Below are 20485 nucleotides of genomic sequence, written 5' to 3'. Positions count from 1 at the left end.
AGTCCTACCTACCAGACTGCCAGGGAATTCCCTACAGCTCCTGACTTACGGAGTACAAAGGCCATGGGCAAGATATTTAACTTTGCTAAGCCTCAGTTTTCTCACCTACAAAATGGGATAGGAAGTCCTATCTCAGGACTTCAGTGCAAATTCTGAGCGCAGGGACCCCACCCAGGGTACCTGGTACAGTGCTTAACACAGATGCTGCTCAGTACATGACAGCTGTGTTAAATTCCTCAGCTTTACCTGAATACTAGCTGATCTTGCATATTAAACCACTCAGAAGTATCAAAGAGTACAAAAGATGTAAACGGCAGCCATTATTTGAAGTGTCATTATTTCAAGGCTAAATAAATATCTTTAAAGAAGATGAAATTCTATAAGAGGAGGAAAGAAATCTCCTAATTTGGTCAAGTTGACAGTAAATGTAATTTGTTTGACCAGTTTTGTACAAAGGAGCCCCCAGGACAGAAAGCTGCTCCAGAGAGTCAAGTTAGGCTGGTGTAGGCACCCACTGCATTCACATTCAGCTCACTTCTTTTCTTAAAAAAAAACAAAAAACAAACAAACAAAAAACACTTAAATAATGAATTGCTCTACCTGGAGCCTCCCAATCTTTAAGTAAAACAAATAATTACTTTGGGCAATAAGCTAATTTCTTTTGGACGAATTCAGAGCATAGAGATTAAACACACAGACTAAGGTTTTTTTCACAAACAAAAGTTAGAAAGAAGTGGGCCCAAAGCCAGCTGTGTGATTTGGGGTGGATCACCTAACTCCTCTGAACCTGTTTTCTCATCTGTGAATTGGGAGACAACAGTATTTACCTCATAGGGTTACTATGAGGTTTAAGGACAGAAGTCCAAGTGCTTAGCCTAAGGCCAGGCACAGAGTAAGTATGCAGTCAATGGCAGTTATTACAAACAATTCTTTGACAAAGTTCAAATACTTCCACAGAACTCTGTAAGTCTTTAACAGGGGCCTCAGGGGTCGTGTAGACCAATAATCTCACCTTAAAAGTGAGGACCCCTGGGACTGTCCTGGAGGTCCAGTGGCTAAGACATCATGCTCCCAATGCAGGGGCCCTGGGTTCCATCTCTGGTCAGGGAACTAATTTGCATGCTGTAACTAAGACCTGAGACAGTCAAATAAATAATTTTTTTTTTTTAAGTGAGAACTCAGAGATCTGGAGACCTACTGCCTCCCAAATGAACAGGAAGCTCCTTGAAGCTAAGCAGTCACCGTCCTATGTGTTTGTATCCCAGAGAGCACCCAAGCAGGGGCTGGGCTCTGTCAGGAGGACTGCTGCCACAGATTGAAGGTACACTCGACCTTCTCATGCTCATGCCTCTAACAGTATGAGCACGGGTACTTTCGTGACAGGTGGACAGATGAAGCCGCTGAACTCTCAGCAGTCAACAGTGTCCGCCTGGCTAGGATGCTCCAGCGGAGCTACTCCAGCTCTGAGCGCAGCAGTGAGGTGCTGGTGACGGTGTGGGCTGTCATTTATGGATGAGCACTCGTGCCAGGCCACAGCATTAAGCACCTTACGTGCCCCGTCTCATCTGGCTCTCACAACCACCTTAGGAGGGAGGTACTCTTACTTAGTGAAGGACAGGGGAGCCTCGTGTGCTGCAGTCCATGGGGTCGCTGAGTTGGACACGCCTTAGCGACTGAACAATTCATTATGCCCATTTGCTATATAAGGAAACTGAAGGTCAGAGTTCTGAGCCCATTACAGGGTTAAGTACACACTTGTCCGACTCTTCCTCTTTTCTCTCTGCCTGTATTAACAGTGCAAAAGCTGCACTTGAAAATACTGCTGGGCACAGGCACTGGCCCTATACGACAAGTTGGCCAGGCCTGGTACAGGTGGGCCCTGGGGAATACTCGAGGAGAGGAACTTTTCTGTACTCTCAGATGCGCTCTGTGGGCAGGGAGCTCCAGGTAAGAGAAGAGATCTGGAGTCCTGATCCACTAAGCCTACAGATAAGGCACCATGGCATCCAAAAACTGTGATGCTGATTTAGGCGAAAGGTAAGATCAGAATGGAGAGCTCTCTTCTAACAAGAACATACATGGCTTTGTTACATCAGATCTGGTTTTTCTTGAAAAGTTGTACAACAAGATTCCTAACATTCTGAGACTTGAATTCCAAATACTTTATTACATTTTTCAAGTAATCATGGAAGAGCTTTAAGGAGAAGCCCAGCTGAAGCCTTACCTCAACTCAGTGAACCACCTCCAGCGAACAAACAAGTACGAGAAAAAGAGAAAGTGGATCAGCCCAGACAGAGCAGGTCACAGAGCCACCACACAGATGCAGTGTGGTAAAACACCACAGGCGTGACTCCTGGGCCGGAGACTCTAGCTCTGACCCCACAAGAGTCGGGAGATAAAAGTCAAATGGACCGAGAGTTGAAGTGTTGAGTAGAAAGAGATTATGCCTCCCTCCCACCCATCAGCCTCTGGAAGCCTCAACTGTGTACCTGGGGAAGCGGATCATCTGAGAGAGTGGCCTGACACTAGACAAAGGAACCCTGCAGGGGCCTTCGGTTATATCAGCACCTCCAGACTGCCCGTGCTGGAGGTCAGGCCCGGAAAAACCAAGAGACGGCAGCAAAACAGAGCTCGAGCGTTGGGTGAGAGCCTGCGCTCTGCTTCGAGTCACGCCTATCCGGCTCCTGGCCTCACTCTGACCCCCAGCCCGGGCAGGTATTTAGTTGCTAAGCCTCAGCTCTAATAATGTCAGCCCCAAAGAGTTGCTGTAACCATTAAATACAGTATGTAAATCATCTGGCACAGGGAGTGGCAGAGGGTTTCTCATCTGGGGGCAATTTTGCCCCCCAGGGGAGCATCTGGAGATATTTTTGCTTGTTACAACTGAGGGGTGGTAGTTACTGGCATCTAGTGGGTAAAGATCCAGAACGCCGCTATACATCCTACAACGCAAAGGACAGCCCCCACAACAAAAATTATGTGGCCCACCCTGGAGAATGAAATGGCAACCCACTCCAAATCCCAGAGACAGAGAGGCCTGGCGGGCTACAGTCCATGGGGCCACAAAAGAGTTGGACACGACTTAGCAACTAAACAACAAATATATATATATGTGCACATATACATTATGTATCTATAACTGAATCACTGTACCGTACACCTGAAACTAACACAACGTTATAAATTATCTACATTTCAATAAAAGCTTTTTTTAATTAAAAAAAAAAATCATGCAACACAAACTGTCATTAGTGCCAAGATTTAGAAACCTTGGCTGAGCACATAACAGGCACTTCATAAACGTGAGTTATCAAATTATCTTTGTTACTGTAACTATAAACAATAAATTGTCATTTCTTTCCCTCAAGGATAACCAGCATCTGTGATTAAAATGATAAGAGACAAAATACATTACTTACTCTACTTCTTGTCATACTGGGTAACAGATCTGTCATGCGGGAGACAGGAAGAGCTTGTTGCTTGGCTGATTCTGGGGAGCCCAATACCTTTGCAAAGTAAATAACATAGCAGAGCACCAGAAGTGTAGTATAGAAAAGCTGAAACAAAGAAAACAGTGGGTTTTAATTACACTGTTTTAATGTAAGCATAATTAAGAAGGGGTTTTCCGGGTGGCTCACTGGTAAAGAATCCACCTGCCAATGCAGGAGATGAGGGTTCAATCTCTGGGTCCTAAAAATCTCCTGGAGAAGGAAATGGCAACCTACTCCAGGATTCTTGCCTGGGAAATCACATGGACAGAGGAATCTGGCGGGCTACAAACTCAGCAACTAAACCACCACCACGACCACCATAACTAAGATGTGCCTCTAGATTTGACCTTAAAGGCCAGTCAAGAAATAGAACTGTCTTAATTAACTGTACTTTCTATTGAGCAATGACTCACCTTCTGGAAAACAGTACTAGTCAACAGTACTAGTCACTAACACTCAGCTCCACTGCAGCATCTCTGGGGAAGGCATCACAACACTCCACCTGACTGGGAGAATAGTTCTTCCAGGCAGGCAGAACATAACTTCCATGACAGACACCCACTAGGGCAACCACGCAGCAACGTCAGATACATTCTTAGAGACTTGTATCTGGCCAAAGGGACGGCTTTCCCACCTAGACAGCACACCGTGAGGATCCACGTGTCCTGGCTGTGCTAATATCCAGGGATGTGCCATCATCTAGGGCTGAGGATTTTCCACGAACCCTGGAAACCTGTGACATTATGATTAAAAAGCAGAATTGAGCTGCTGGCTCTCCTCTCTGCCCAGCGCATGGACAGAGCAAGAGCTACCACAGGACTGGGAGGGAAGAGGAGATAAAAGGCCCCACAACTCCTCCCTCTTCCCATCTGAGACAGAAAGATGGCTTCTGGTGAGGAGCAGCAGCCTGGGGTTTTGTCTGCAGGTTGGGGAGAAGTATCCCAAGAACCCCTTTTTACAAGTTCCCTTCTTCACTCTCACCCTGAGAACAGCACTGCACAGTAGCTCAAGAAGGACTGGGATCTCCAGGCACCACTTTCAATCTGGAAATATCAAGGCTTATCGTGTAAAAAAGGCACACATCAAGGACTAAGAGGAGTTTGGATTTAGCAGGTGTAAGCCCTCTGCTTTCCAAACCCATCCACGCCTGAGGACAGACCTTCCACCTGCCATCCTTCTTTCATGCCTCAAACCCTTTAAGACACAAGCAGTGCTGTGGGAGCCACGCCATCTAATGCCAATGTCCTCTGTAACAAGCACCTTTTCCAGCCCCCTTTCCTGCCTCTGTCACCTTCCCGCTGACCAGAGCCTGGGGAGGAGCAACAGTCTCTTCACAGAGTATCCTAACTATAGGATCCCTGCCACCCCTTTTAATTGAGGAAAAATTCACATAACATTGACCATTTTAATCATTTTACAGCATACAATGCAGTGGTTTTTAGTACATTCACAATGTTGTATAACCACCACCACTATCTAATTCCAGAACATTTTTCATCACTCTAAAAGGAAATTCTTGGCCCATTAAGCAGTCACTCTCCATTCTTCCATCCCCTGATAACCACTAATCTGCTTTCTGTCTCTATGGACTTACTCTGGACATTACATATTAATGGAATCATATAATGGGTGGCCTTTACTGCCTGGTTTCTTTCACTTAGCATAATGCTTTTTTTTTTTAACTTTACAATATTGTATTGGTTTTGCCATATATCAACATGAATCCACCACAGGTATATACGTGTTCCCCATCCTGAACCCTCCTCCCTCCCCGTACCATCCCTCTGGGTCGTCCCAGTGCACCAGCCCCAGGCATCCAGTATCGTGCATCAAACCTGGACTGGCGACTCGTTTCATATATGATATTATACATGTTTCAGTGCCATTCTCCCAAATCATCCCACCCTCTCCCTCTCCAACAGAGTCCAAAAGACTGTTCTATACATCAGTGTCTGTTTTGCTGCCTCGTATACAGAGTATCCAGTATTCTTGCCTGGAGAATCCCAGGACGGAGGAGCCTGGTGGACTGCCATCTATGGGGTCGCACAGAGTCGGACACGACTGAAGCGACTTAGCAGCAGCATACAGGGTTATTGTTACCATCTTTCTAAATTCCATATATATTCGTAGCATAATGCTTTCAAGGTTCATTTACATCGTAGCACATATCAGTATTTCATTTTTACGGCTGAATAATACTCTATAGATATACCATGTTTTGTTTATCCATTCATCAACTGATGAACATTTGGTTGCTTCCACCTTTTGACTATTGTGAATAGTATTACTACAGACATCTGTATACAAATTTTTGTTTGATCACCTGTCTTCAATTCTTTTGGGTTATATATCTAGGACTAGAATTGCCAGATTATGTGGCAGTTCTATATTTAACATTTTGGGGAACTGCTAAATTGTTTTCTAAAGCAGCTGCACCATGTTACATTTCCACCAGCAATGTATGAGTATTCCAATTTCTCCATATCTTCAACAACATTTGCTATTTCCTATCTTTTTGATAACTGCCATCCTAGAGGGTGCAAAACAGTATCTCATCGTGGTTTTGATTTACATCTGCCTAATGACTAATGATGGAGAAGGCAATGGCAACCCACTCCAGTACTCTTGCCTGGAAAATCCCATGGACGGAGGGGCCTGGTGGGCTGCAGTCCATGGGGTCGCTAGGAGTCAGACACAAGTGAGCGACTTCACTTTCACTTTTCACTTTCATGCATTGGAGGAGGAAATGGCAACCCACTCCAGTGTTCTTGCCTGGAGAATCCCAGGGACGGGGGAGTCTGGTGGGCTGCCGTCTCTGGGGTCGCACAGAGTCGGACATGACTGAAGTGAATTAGCAGCAGCAGCAGCAATGACTAATGATGCTGAGCATCTTTTCACGGGCTTATTTATATATCTTCTTTGGAGAAATATCTATTCAAGTCCTTGAGCCACTTCTTGGGTGGTTTGTCTTTTGTTATTGAATTGTGAGAGTTCTTTATCATTCTGGCTGGCTAGGCTAAGTCGCTTCAGTTGTGTCCAACTCTGTGTGACCCTATAGACAGCAGCCCACCAGGCTCCCGAGTCCCTGGGATTCTCCAGGCAAGAGCACTGGAGTGGGTTGCCATTTCCTTCTCCAATGCATGAAAGTAAAGTGAAAGTGAAGTCGCTCAGTCATGTCCAACTCTCAGCGACCCCATGGACTGCAGCCTTCCAGGCTCCTCCATCCATGGGATTTTCCAGGCAAGCGTACTGGAGTGGGGTGCCATTGCCTTCTCCGCTTTATCATTCTAGACTGACTCTTTTTATTTGAGTCATGATGCCAAGGGTTGAGGGACCTGCTTCAGGAGGAACCGGGAGGCAAGCTGGAGAAAGGGGAATCCCAGTGCCATAGGTGGGGCTCCCCTGCTGATATGAGATGCTGTTAGCTCTTCAACCTCTCCCACAGAGACTGACAGACAATGTCCCAGAGAAGAACTTCCACAAGTCTTATGATAAGGATGCCAATAAAACTCAAACTCAGAACTGGCCTAGCTGACCTATGATCTATGACGTACCCTGGGTGGGAGCTACAACAATCAGAAAATCATAATGCAAGTACCTTTCCCAAGAAGAGTCAACCAATAACTGGGCATCTCTATGACCCTCCAATCCTATTAGGGAGAGTACATCACAAACAATGATGAACACTGAGAATGGCAGTTCTAGATCTAATAAACTGTGGCAAAATAATCAGAAGTAACATTTCTAAAACATGCAATTGTTGCAAGCTGCTTTTAGGAAGCAATTCTCATTCTTAATCTACAATTTTAAATCTAGCTCTTCTATGTTTCACAGAAATAGCAGCAGTTTTTGCCTAGGACACAGGAAAACATTTTCACATAAATCATTACTAAGAATTTTAACTTGCTTTCCAATATATTAAGAACAATTACAAATTAATTTCAACTATGAGATGGTCTGATAACTATTTGATCTTAGGTTTCATTTTTTAAATTAGCACCTATAGTCTAGCTATGGGGGGCTTCCCAGGTGTCTCAGTGGTAAAGAATCCACCTGCCAAGCAGGAGATATGGGTTCGATCTCTGGGTCCTGAAGATCCCCCGGAGAAGGAAATAGCAACCCACCCCAGTATTCTTGCCTGGAAAATTCCATGGACAGAGGAGCCTGGCAGGCTACAGTCCATGGGGTCACAAAGAGTCAGGGACATGACTTAGTGACTAAACAACAAAAACAACTCAACAACAACAACAACAAGTAAGTTATATATTTAATAGAACTAGAAAGATGAATTAGAACTAGAGAATGGGATAGAATTGAAGCCAAAACTGCTAAAACTGAAAACATACCTCCTATGACTTGATTCACGCCCTCTGAATTAGGAGAGATTTCAATCTAAGTTTAAAAGAGGCTTGTCAGAGATTCCAGCTATTCTGAAAACGATTGAAATTCAGGGAAAATAACAGACAATTTGATTCCTACCCCACCCCCTTGCTGCTTTTTTTCTCCTCCAGAAGACTGTCAGACAATCAAAGACCAGTTTGATACAGGCTTGCCCACAGAAGATCTAAAGAAGCTTTCATGTATGAGAACAAGCTTTCATGTTCCCCTCACAGTGGGGACATGTGGCCTTGGACAGACGTGGCAGCCAGAGGAGAAGCAGTGCCAAGACCATCTTCCTAGAACTTACAGCCTTCTCCACATGCATGAATACTGCAAATGTAAACCATGCAGTAACAAGAACAAGAAGTAAAAAACAGATGGAGAAACCGAGATTATACAGAAGTTAATTTAAAAGTCATAACTCTTACCTGGGCCAAAGAGAAAATGTACAGCCCCCAGTGAGGCAACCACAGCACAAGAAGGGCTGTCAGGACACTCTTGAGGATTACTGACAGGCTCTCAGCAATCACCTGCAAACCCATAGTGAAGGGTATACTTTAGAGACATTATTAAAACTAAAGAGGCAAAGGAATCCCAGACAATCTTGGATAATGGTTACCCTGGTGGTAGGGGTGGGTGGGTAATATGGTTGGACACAGTATTTATAATGTTCTACTTTGGGACTTCCCTGGCAGTTCAGTGATTAAGGATTCACCTTCCAATGCAGTGGGTTTGATCCCTAGTAGGGGAGCTAAGATCCCACATGCCTTTTGGCCAAAAAACCAAACATAAAACAGAAGCAAAACTTTAACAAATTCAATAAAGACTTTAAAAATGGTCCACATTAAAAATTTTTGTAATTAAAAAAAAATACTGCTCTATTTCTTGGGTTGAGTAGTAGGTTCATGGATCTTTAAGATTTATATATATGCTATATACTATGTTGTTTTGTATGTATAGCTTCCCTGGTGGTGGTTCAGACAGTAAAGAATCTGCCTGCAGTGCAGGAGACCTGTGTTCGATCAGTGGTTTGGGAAGACACCCTATAGAAGGGAATGGCTACCCAAAACCAAAAACGGTCCACATTAAAAATTTTTTTAATTAAAAAAAAAAAAAATACTGCTTTATTTCTTGGGTTGGGTAGTAGGTTCAAGGATCTTTAAGATTTATATACTATATACTAAAATGTTTTGTATGTATCAAATAATACACTTTAAAAGATGAAAAGTTAATATTATTATACAATTAAATAGAATCACTAGGAAAACCTGAAAAACCTCTATGGCCCTCTTAAATTCTTATTTAAACTAGTAACTTCTCTATTAGCAAACCTGTTCTTCATTAATAGTGCAGCAGAGTTAAATTTCAACCAAGCCCATCTGACAAATCTCAAGTGAATGAACTAAACTGATCATGTTACCTTTTTTCAAATATATTTTACATGGAAATTTGAAGAGCATTCTCTCTTATAAAAACATTTTTAAAACACCACTCTTTCGTTTATTCTTCTCATTTCTCATTCACAGCAGAAAGCACACTGACCTTGAGCTTGACAAACATGTGTGCTTGTGCCAAGACCCAGAAGGGCTCTCCCAGAAGTTCCACCACTGCTGAGAAGCCAAACACCACCACTCCAGTTCCATAGTGGGGGACGACGTGAGGATCAGGCACTTCGAGCAACTGTAGCCAGACCCAGCCCAGGAACAAGGACCAAAACACACCCAGAGGGACTCTAGAAAAGGGAAAAAAATGTCTTTTAATATGCTAAATATAACAATAAAAATAAATATATATTAAAATAGTAACACTGAACAGAAAAGAAATATAGTCATGATAAAAACAGCTACCACTTATTCCGGCACTTACCACATGCCAGGCACTATGATTCAGCCCGTTCATCTCTCTGAGTCCTCACATATTACTCTGTCATTACCCCCACTCAAAGATGAAGAAACTAAGGCTGACAGGCACTGGGTAGTTCGGCCAAGGTCTTATTAAACGGCTAGTCACGGGCAGAAGAAGGACTCGATCCCGACCTAACTCCAAAGCCTGCTCCTACCCACTGTGTTACACTGACTTACAACTCCCAGAAGCGCCTGCTGTTTTCACTTAGAATGACTAAAGGATGGTATAGAGCTGGTCTTACACTTCAAATAACTGGTAGTCCAGTGCACAGTCTCCCTTCAGGTGTGACCAGAAGGCTCTTCAGCGTGACTGGGTGGCTAACAGTCATTCCTCTAATAAACTAATCACCTACCAGCCCTTACAACAGTCACCTCCATGAGGTAATAAAGAGTTATGCAAGGGAAGGACTGGGAAACCATTTGAACCACCAGCCCTCCCGGCAGGATCTAAACTGCAGAAGAGCCATTACAATTTTTAGCTGATATACTTGGTCCTCAAGAATAGTCTAAAAGGCTCAGAAGTGAAATCAACAAAACAAAATAGAGGAAAGATACAAAGAAACAATTCAAAGGCTTTCAAAAAATAATAAGTGGCTGTTAAAAGATCAGAAAACACTGTAAAGAGAAATGGTTAGGAATAAAAAAGATGGCACAGGCTCAGTGGGAATCAAAAAAGCAGAAACAACCTCTGTTGTTTCTGAGGCTGAAGCGGGTAGAAATGGGGCTAGAAACGTGGCATAGAAACCCCCACCCAAAGCCTTCTCCTGGCTCCTGACTGTCCTGAGAGAAACAGCCAGGGAAGCTCCTTCACACAGACGTCCTCCACTTCCTGCCCCATGCCAATGGCCCAGAAGTCCATTGCAAAACCCAAGCTGGAGACTATTCAGCTTTAGGCAAGAAATCTATTTAACTTCTCACACTTACTACACTTGCCTCCGTGAAACTGTCTGCGGCCAAAGCACAACTCACGTGAGCCACAGGAGGTTGAGAGTCTGGCTCCAGTCTCGCTGGGCGGCCCCACTCAGACATGCTCTACGGAAGGCCTCTCTGGCCAGGAAGATGGTGGTCGAGTAAAGCAGTGTTAGCCTATCAAGGAAAAGCAGAAATCAATAGGATGTGTAGTTTTTTCATAGAGACAACTTCGGGGATTTTCCAGCAACCGGGAGGAGGAAAGGTCTCAGTTATCTTGGTGGTGATATGAAGGAGCAATGGCTTCTTACAGAAGCCCCTTCCCCAACTAATTGGACCCACACAGTAACAGAGTTACGAACCCAATAAGGGACATATGAGTGTGTGCCCACAGAGAGTTATGCCCAGGAGAGAAACTGCCATAGCGGCCCCCCAGGCTGCAGCCTTTGTGCCTATGCAGAGGTGTGGCTCTGACCATAAGGAGGAAAAAAGGACAAGATATGACCCCACACAGAGGGCCTCCTGGCCACCCTGACACTGGTGACCTAATGGCCCCTGTGAAAGAAGTTAAGGCTCTCCTGGACAATCTCAATGCAGGCAACGAGGTTGGCAGCCATGACTGGGGCTGCTGTAACCCAGAGGAGCAAGGCCTGTCTGCATCGTTCCTGGAGGGCAGCACCTAGGTGGATCCTCCTGCACCTTAGCAAAGAGTAGCTATGGTGCCCTTTCCTCAGCAGGCAGTGACCTGGATGAAGCCAGAGTGGGGACGGCCCAGGGCAAAGGTACCTGAGGTTGCCCAAGGACCATCCTGCAACTCAGTGCGTCAGCCCAGATGAGACTGAACCGTAACTTAAGCAGGTGGACAGGCCAGACAAGGGCTGTCGGTGCAGGGATCTGGCAATCGGGAAGGCCAGCTGGGCAGAGGCCCAAACTGCTTTAAAGTCTGAGTACATGAGAGACCTTGGCCCTCTTCCTTCCTGTTTTTACCTCAGCATTTCTCAAAGTATGGCCCCTACTTCAAAATCACCTGAAAAAACTGTCAAAGTGCAGTTCCCAGGCACCTCCTCAGCCCCACCTAGTGCAAAGCTCACCAGAGGATTCCTTTGCCCACCAAAGTTTGAGAGCATTCATTAAAGCTCCGAGAACAGCACCAAGAGCATATGTTCAGGAAGTATTATTATAGATGCAAAATGCTGTCTGGAACATACTGTCTTGTTTACCAGAATGTGAAGACACACCTGAGAACCTGAGATATACTGAGCACGCACATCGCTTCATATACTTTTGTGTCATTTGTGAAGACAGAATATGTGTGGGTGTCCATGAACAGACAGGAGGAGAGTAGAAGAAACAGAATCTAAAAGACAAAGCAAGCTGGCTTTCTAAGAGCCTCCGAGGAACTGATGACAAGGACTCAGTTCTCATCCCACTGCCACTTTCCAATTATAAAATTCACTAAGGAGGGAGGGAAGGTGGCTGCTCTGGCCCTGCAATTACAAAGCACATCTTCACGATCTGCAGAACTCCTGCTTCCTTTGCTGTCAGCAGGACAAGAACACAGGATTATACCTGAGTTGGAGTTTGCAGTGAATTACTCCCACTCCTCTCCTGGGTTCTAAGAGCAGGCACAGCGGAAGAGCTGGCAGAGAAATGTGCATTTGGAGGCAGCTAATGGAAAACACACCATGGGTCCATTAAAAGCAACATCGCCCGCTCATCCCCCAAACCCCGCACGCTCCTCTTCTGCCCACTGCTAAAACACTCTGCTTCCGGTAAAGGTCCAGGCTTCTAGAATCTGAGGGTGACACACAGGTACAGTTTGAAGAAAACCCAACTTGGGATGTGAGCTGTGGACAACGCCAGGGTACACTCCTTCTTACCTGACATTCACTATGCCAACGATTTCCTTCGATAGGAAGCGAAGAATAAACGCATTCAAGACAAAGGTGATTAATCGAAACAACACCTACCAAAAAAAGAAGACAAATACATAAGAATAAACTATATTAGGAAGGTTTACTTTGCTGAAATGAACACAAGATGGCTGTTCTTCTTAATGTAATGACATAAGAGGCTTTGTCAGAGAGATTCTTTCTAAAATGTTCAAGCGGTCTGTACTGCTTCTGAAATCTCATTCCTTGGGGTCTCTTGGCACTCCTGTGCAATGGTCAAAGAACCCAAGGTGCTTGGAAGTCTCCCTAGTTTACTGATAAGAAGAGGGAAGCCGTGACAGATTCACTGAATTTCTTCAGGTTCAAAGTCAGGCACTCCAGTGGGCAAAAAGGGAATTCTAGTTAGTGCTTCACAATGGCCCTCACTCCAACCTATTTAGAAAGAGCATGCGCTTAGCAAGTGGAAGTCTGCATGATATAGCAGACTTAGCAGGAATCATGGCATCTAATGTCTCCTTCTTTTCTGCTTAGTAATACCTAAGGATCTGATACTGACGTTGAATCTCTTTCAACCTTAGTTTTGTCAATTAGGAAGCAGAAAAGGCTATATGCATTTACTGAATATTCGCCACTTTCCAGAGAGATGAAATATTTTTTAAACAACTGCAATAATATAAAACAGAGGGAAAAGGAAAACAGTCTAGCTAATGCCATTGGAAAAGGAAATGCCCCAAGATTTTCAAGCCTCTCAATTCAAAAAAACCACCTGAACAAAGAATTCTTCCCATGAGACAGAGAAAAACAGGTTGTGATTAAATGAGGTTGCCAAATGAGGATAATGGCTGGGGTGCAAGCCTCATTAAGTGACACCCCCTCTGCAACCTCGCAGCACCACAGGTGTAACTCAAGGGCACTCCAGTGCAAATGATGCAAATGACAGATCACTTCTGTGTCAAGCACTCTGAGTTACACATGAACAGTTATTATCTGGAAGATTCAACTGAAGTATGCCAATGGACCACAGTGATATTTCCCACAGTATATCTCTGGGAAAAGGTATGACCAAAAGGGACACTGCAGTCTAACATGGTCCCCAAAGTGTCACAAAGCAGCAAGGTCTCCAAAGCCAAGACATCACAATGTTAATCTTTATGGAGTCCAAGATGACCTTCTGAAAATCTCAGGAAAGCTCGGTAGCCTCTCCTGAGAAAGATGCAGGTACATACATAAGACACCAAATTCTGTATTCAGTTTTAGAGATTTGAAACAAATTCATGTAGCTCTTAACAGAAAAAGTTTTCTCAGCTCAGCATCTCAACTCACCATTTAGCTAAACTTGTCTTTGAATTTTTGTAAGCCTCAATTTTCATCCCCATCAAATGAGGCTATCTGTCTCACAGAGTTGACAACAAGGACCAAACAACACCATAGAAGTGAAAGCATTTTTGAAAAATGCATACAATAAAAGGAATTAATAATTTCACTATGGCTGGCTCAGAGTGAAGACAGGCAATAAACTCTCAAATTCTTGCAGAATAGAGTGTAATTGCAAAACTACTGTACCTCAAGTGCCTGCACTGTAATTTGAAAAGGCACACAAGATTGAATTAAAACACTCCAAAAAACCTAAACATTATGGCTACTACACACACACACACACACACACACACACACACAGACTTCCTTGGTGGTCCAGTGGTTAAGACGCAACACTACCAGTGCAAGGCATGTGGCTTCCATCCTTGGTTGGAGAACTAAGATCCCACATGCTGTGACCAAAAAAATAAATAACCACATAAACACATTTATGTTAACTTCAAAGTTATTGTTGCTAATAAACTTAATGTCTCAGGCCATATCCATACTTAATTGGCTTAAGTTAAGGTTTGAGCTAATGAAGCTGTAAGGTTGTTCACATTCCCCATATTTGCTCCATATTGTGGCCCTTCTTAGCAACATAGTCTTCATTTAACTTTGTAAAGGACTTGATAGTTTTTTCTAAAAAGCCCTTTCACACCTGTTAATTAGCTGAACCCTAAAAGCAACCAGGTAAATGCACAGGAAGCAAGTAAGTCTCAGATCAAAGGGTTTTGCCACACGAAAAGCAAATGACCCAGCCTGACCTTATGGCTAAGGCTATCAGACTCCTAGGCTAGTGGCTTTTCTGCTATGACTTGTTTTCTTTTTATGAAGCCAATCTCAGTAGTAAGGTATCGTCAAAGGTTGAAGAATCAACATTATGGATAAAGTACTGAATTCAAACAGCTATCAATGTGCTGAAATAGAAAAGAAAAACAACTAAGTAACTTGGGATTCACCTAATTTAGGGTTACATGAATAGCTAACTAAGTGCATATTTGTGCAAGGAATTCTACGTGCCTTACGTAGCTCGTCTCATTTCACTCCTACAATAACCACTTTAAAAGTTCGTATTACCATAATAAAAACAGCTAACATTTAGTAAGTATTTACAATATGCCTAATGACATTATGAGGTTGCATTATCATTCTCATTTAAGATGAGAAACTGATGACTGTAGAAGTCAAGAGATTTTCACCAAAGGCAGGCACTTAGCCAAGTGGCAAGGCCCTAACGTGAGCCCTGGTCTGCCTGATTCTTTCTCTCAACCTCCACGTGAAAAGCTGCCTCACTAAAATAAGGCGGAGAGTAGATTCAGGGCTTTTGTGAGTAAGGGTTGAAAGGCTCAAGGGCAAGACAGAGAAAAAATGAAACACATGAATGACCTGACTTCATGGCTAAATGACTTAGAATGACCAGGTTCTAGGGTTAAAAGAATCTTTACGACAACATTTGGATCAACTGACATGTATCACATCTGACAGATGATAAAGATTAGGGCCAAGAAGAGTAAGTGATCTGTCCATGGTCATACTGCCGGAAGGAAGATGTAGTCAACATACTACTGTGTTAAGTAACAATTATCCATACAAGCCCAACCCAGTCTCACAGCAATCTTATGACCTAGGTACTGTTATTACTCCCATTTTATGAGGAGGAGTCTTGGGTCATGCAGCAAGCACATGATAGAACCAAGATTCCAAATCAGGCCTGTGTAAACCCAGGTCCCTGTTCTTAGCTATGCCATACTGTCTCTCTGAACTCAGTGGGGGTTAAAGTTTGAAAAAAATTGTTTGAGGTAAGGAGTGGGACATGGATAAAAACATAAACAAACAAACAAAAAAACCCTGCCTTAAAAAAAATATATTCTAGAGCACCCAAGGCATCCCTCCCCTACTGCCATATGGGAAAAAGAATGCTCAAAGGGGAAAGTGATTTGTCTGCAGTCTCCCAGCTCTGGGCCCAGGTGTCCCCTCTCAGGCGCCACCGCCTCTCGCCAAACCCCTCCATATTAGCTGTGTCCAAGCCGGAATAGGCTCTCAAGGGCCCGAGGGCCTCCCCGTGAACCCCGGCTGCAAGACGGGCTGGGGCCGGTCCCCCAGAGTACCTGAAGGAGCAGACCTGAGGAGGCCAACCGAGCCGCCTGGCCCAGCACCTCCCGGCTGCCCATAGCCTCGGCGCACGGGCTCTGTCATCAGGAAACGCCGCCGACAACCCACTTCGTCTCGAGAAGATGGCGTCACCGAGTGACTCGCTCGCTGATTAGCAGCTTTCGTACGGCGGAGGAGGGGCACTGGAAGATCTGGCCCTTTAAGGGGGCGGGAGTTGGGCTGCGTCAGTGTAGTTGCGCCGCCTCACCGCTCAGGTTTGTGTTAATGGGTGGTTTGTGTGTCTATCCCTCAGTTCAGTTCAGTTCAGTCGCTCAGTCGTGTCCGACTCTTTGCGACCCCATGAATCGCAGCACGCCAGGCCTCCATGTCCATCACCAACTCCCGGAGTTCACTCAGACTCACGTCCATCGAGTCGGTGATGCCATCCAGCCATCTCATCCTCTGTCGTCCCCTTCTCCTCCTGCCCCCAATCCCTCCCAGCATCAGAGTCTTTTCCAATGAGTCAACTCTTCGCATGAGGTGGCCAAAGTACTGGAGTTTCAGCTTTAGCATCAGTCCTTCCAAAGAACACCCAGGACCGATCTCCTTTAGAATGGACTGGTTGGATCTCCTTTGCAGTCCAAGGTACTCTCAAGAGTCTTCTCCAACACCACAGTTCAAAAGCATCAATTCTTCGGCGCTCAGCTTTCTTCACAGTCCAACTCTCACATCCATACATGACTACTGGAAAAACCATAGCCTTGACTAGACTGTCCTTTGTTGGCAAAGTAATGTCTCTGCTTTTGAATATGCTATCTAGGTTGGTCATAACTTTCCTTCCAAGGAGTAAGCGTCTTTTAATTTCATGGCTACAATCACCATCTGCAGTGATTTTGGAGCCCAAAAAAATAAAGTCTGACACTGTTTCCACTGTTTCCCTATTTCCCATGAAGTGAGGGGACCAGATGCCATGATCTTCATTTTCTGAATGTTGAGCTTTAAGCCAACTTTTTCACTCTTCTCTTTCACTTTCATCAAGAGGCTTTTTAGTTCCTCTTCACTTTCTGCCATAAGGGTGATGTCATCTGCATATCTGAGGTTATTGATATATCTCCCGGCAATCTTGATTCCAGCTTGTGTTTCTTCCAGCCCAGCGTTTCTCATGATGTACTCTGCATATAAGTTAAATAAGCAGGGTGACAATATACAGCCTTGACCTACTCCTTTTCCTATTTGGAACCAGTCTGTTGTTCCATGTCCAGTTCTAACTGTTGCTTCCTGACCTGCATACAATTTCTCAAGAGGCAGATCAGGTGGTCTGGTATTCCCATCTCTTTCAGAATTTTCCACAGTTTATTGTGATCCACACAGTCAAAGGCTTTGGCATAGTCAATAAAGCAGAAATAGATGTTTTTCTGGAACTCTCTTGCTTTTTCCATGATCCAGCAGAGGTTGGCCATTTGATCTCTGGTTCCTCTGCCTTTTCTAAAAGCAGCTTGGACATCTGGAAGTTCACAGTTCACGTACTGCTGAAGCCTGGCTTGGAGAATTTTGAGCATTACTTTACTAGCATGTGAGATGAGTGCAATTGTGTGGTAGTTTGAGCATTCTTTGGCATTGCCTTTCTTTGGGATTGGAATGAAAACTGACCTTTTCCAGTCCTGTGGCCACTGCTGAGTTTTCCAAATTTGCTGGCATACTGAGTGCAGCACTTTCACAGCATCATCTTTCAGGATTTGAAAGAGCTCAACTGGAATTCCATCACCTCCACTAGCTTTGTTTGTAATGATGCTTCCTAAGGCCCACTTGACTTCACTTTCCAGGATGTCTGGCTCTAGGTCAGTGATCACACCATCGTGATTATCTTGGTTGTAAAGATCTTTTTTGTACAGTTCTTCTGTGTATTCTTGCCATCTCTTCTTAATATCTTCTGCTTCTGTTAGGTCCATACCATTTCTGTCCTTTATCGAGTCCGTCTTTGCATGAAATGTTCCCTTGGTATCTCTAATTTTCTTGAAGAGATCTCTAGTCTTTCCCATTCTGTTGTTTTCCTCTATTTCTTTGCATTGATCGCTGAGGAAGGCTTTCTTATCTCTTCTTGCTATTCTTTGGAACTCTGCATTCAGATGCTTATATCTTTCCTTTTCTCCTTTTCGCTTCTCTTCTTTTCACAGCTATTTGTAAGGCCTCCCCAGACAGCCATTTTGCTTTTTTGCATTTCTTTTCCATGGGGATGGTCTTGATCCCTGTCTCTTGTACAATGTCACGAACCTCAGTCCATAGTTCATCAGGCACTCTATCTATCAGATCTAGTTCCTTAAATCTATTTCTCACTTCCACTGTATAATCATAAAGGATTTGATTTAGGTCATACCTGAATGGTCTAGTGGTTTTCCCTACTTTCTTCAATTTAAGTCTGAATTTGGCAATAAGGAGTTCATGATCTGAGCCAGAGTCAGCTCCCGGTCTTGTATTTGCTGACTGTATAGAGCTTCTCCATCTTTGGCTGCAAAGAATATAATCAATCTGATTTCGGTGTTGACCATCTGGTGATGTCCATGTGTAGAGTCTTCTCTTGTGTTGTTGGAAGAGGGTGTTTGCTATCCCTATGCATCCGAAATAAATTAAATATTGTGACCATACTAAGAGACGCTGTTAAAGTAGCCAAAGCCCCTTCTCTAAAGCTCCCAGCCCATCCACTAAGAAACCCTACCTTCCCTGGCTTCATGTGCCAAAAGGAACAAACTATTCAAGGACCTGCATGAAAAGAGTCTGATAATTTGGCCTTCGCTTACAACATCACGGCCATGGTCCTCTGAATCAGATTGGACAAGACTGTCCCAGTTTTACAGCAAAAACACTGAGGACGAGAAGTTAAGTTCAACATCTTCACATCTGTGATTTTGTGTAATCCTTTCTCAAGTGCTGAATACTGGACCCTCTTGTCAGAGAGGAATAAGGTGAGACCTGGAGATGTGAAGTGACTTGTTCATGTATATACAATTTCTACCTGGGTGGAGCAGACCCCAGAGTCCTGATCCTAAACGTGCCTCTCTTATCTACATACTACCAGTTGTGAGAACAGAGAAGTGCTTCATAAAACGTAAAGTGCCTAACACAGTCATTAGTGGTTCTGTCCATGCTATCATCTGCTATGCAGGCCATGGAAAGTCCTGTCTCTCTCTTTTAGGCCCTAGATGATTTGACCCCAACTTACTTTTCAACCACCTTTCACACTATCACTGCCCTTTGCCTGAAACTTTCTATCCTTTCAGATCCCTTACAGGCCCTAATGGGCCTTTGTTCTGCTGCTATCTCTGCCCAAAATGCCCTCTTTGAGGCACTACATACCCTCCCAGACTCCACTGTTTGTGAGTACACTAGCACCTCCTGTGGATTGAATGTGTCATCCCCAAATTCATATGTTGAAGCCCTAATTTCCAATGTGGTTGTAATTGGAGCTGTGGCCTTTGGTAGGCTCTTAGGTCATGAGAGTGGAGCCCTCATGAATGGGGTTAGTGACCTTCCAAGAAGAGAAGAGAGAGGAACTCTCTCTCTGCCCTGTGAGGATATAGCAAGAAGGAGGCTGGCTACAAACCAGGAAGAGGGCTCTTACCAAGAACTGAACCAGCCAGCACTTTATCTTAGACTTCCCAGCCTGCAAGAAATAAATTCCTATTGTTTAAACCACCCAGTCTGTGTTATTCTATTACAGCAGCCTAAGCAGATTAAGATAGCACCTGTAAAGCACTTTGTAACCTAGGCCTTGACCTAGGCTGCCTGCCCACCCCCTCAGACCTTAGGCTGGCAGGTGAGGTAGGCCCTGGCTCCCTTTATCTCCAGTAAAGCTGCTGCCTTAGCAGCCTAGCACAGTCTGGTTTGCAGTGAAGAGACTAGACTATGTCTAGACATCCCATGGGCTCCAAGAAGGCAGGAATGAAGGCCACTTGACTTTGCCTCCTGAAGCAGTGGCAGAGAAAGTTCCTAGTACACCCATGAGTGCTTCCTGACCTATTACTGCTGCTGGGAACAGACTATGGGGCTCAAGGACTGTGCACTCCCCCCAACTCCCATCTTGCCAGGTTAATCAAGCTCTGTCTTATGGCAGAGACTCAGAATGTAAGCTTTTGACTATTAGACAGAGCTGGCCCTGAATCCTCATTCTGCCACTCATGAACCAGGTAACCTCAATATGTTCAGCTATTAAATAGGGGATGTTATCTGTCTTGTGATGGCAAGTGTAAGGATTAAAGTAGACAAAAGTCTGGCCCTTCAGCAGCTTAAATTCTAGTGGAAGGAAGACTGGGGGGGAAAAAGCCTAGTAAACAAATAATACAATTTCACAAAGGAAGAAGTGCTATGAAAAAATGAAATAAGGTAATAGAGGCTCTTAGAAGGGAAGGGAGGAGTGCTGTTCTGGAAGGCAGAGCAAATTAGACATCCACTTGGAGAGGAGAGC

At 44.3% G+C, this 20485-nt stretch overlaps 1 protein-coding gene across 3 annotated transcripts in view; it reads right to left on the bottom strand.

The window, feature by feature from the left end:
• RFT1 (RFT1 homolog) overlaps positions 1–16129 on the bottom strand; it is a 48338-nt gene extending 32209 nt beyond the window's left edge. For 2 of the 3 annotated variants that reach the window (XR_239403.5, XR_814548.4), the window contains exons 1-6: positions 16044–16129; positions 12565–12650; positions 10745–10861; positions 9414–9603; positions 8300–8401; positions 3420–3557 (exon numbers count right to left, since the gene is read on the bottom strand). Coding sequence is in view for 1 of the 3 variants with exons in the window: in NM_001192031.1 (NP_001178960.1) it covers positions 3420–3557; positions 8300–8401; positions 9414–9603; positions 10745–10861; positions 12565–12650; positions 16044–16106 (696 nt within the window). In the remaining 2 variants the exon portion in view is untranslated. The remainder of the gene's footprint in view (positions 1–3419; positions 3558–8299; positions 8402–9413; positions 9604–10744; positions 10862–12564; positions 12651–16043) is intronic. The other variant, NM_001192031.1, reaches the window with a different exon arrangement.
• Positions 16130–20485: the final 4356 nt, after the last annotated feature.

This window comes from Bos taurus, chromosome 22 (genome assembly GCF_002263795.3).
Source record: "Bos taurus isolate L1 Dominette 01449 registration number 42190680 breed Hereford chromosome 22, ARS-UCD2.0, whole genome shotgun sequence".
Lineage (NCBI taxonomy): Eukaryota > Metazoa > Chordata > Mammalia > Artiodactyla > Bovidae > Bos > Bos taurus.
The sequence above is the reverse complement of the archived record's forward strand: the minus strand, read 5'-3'. Positions and strand labels throughout refer to the sequence as shown.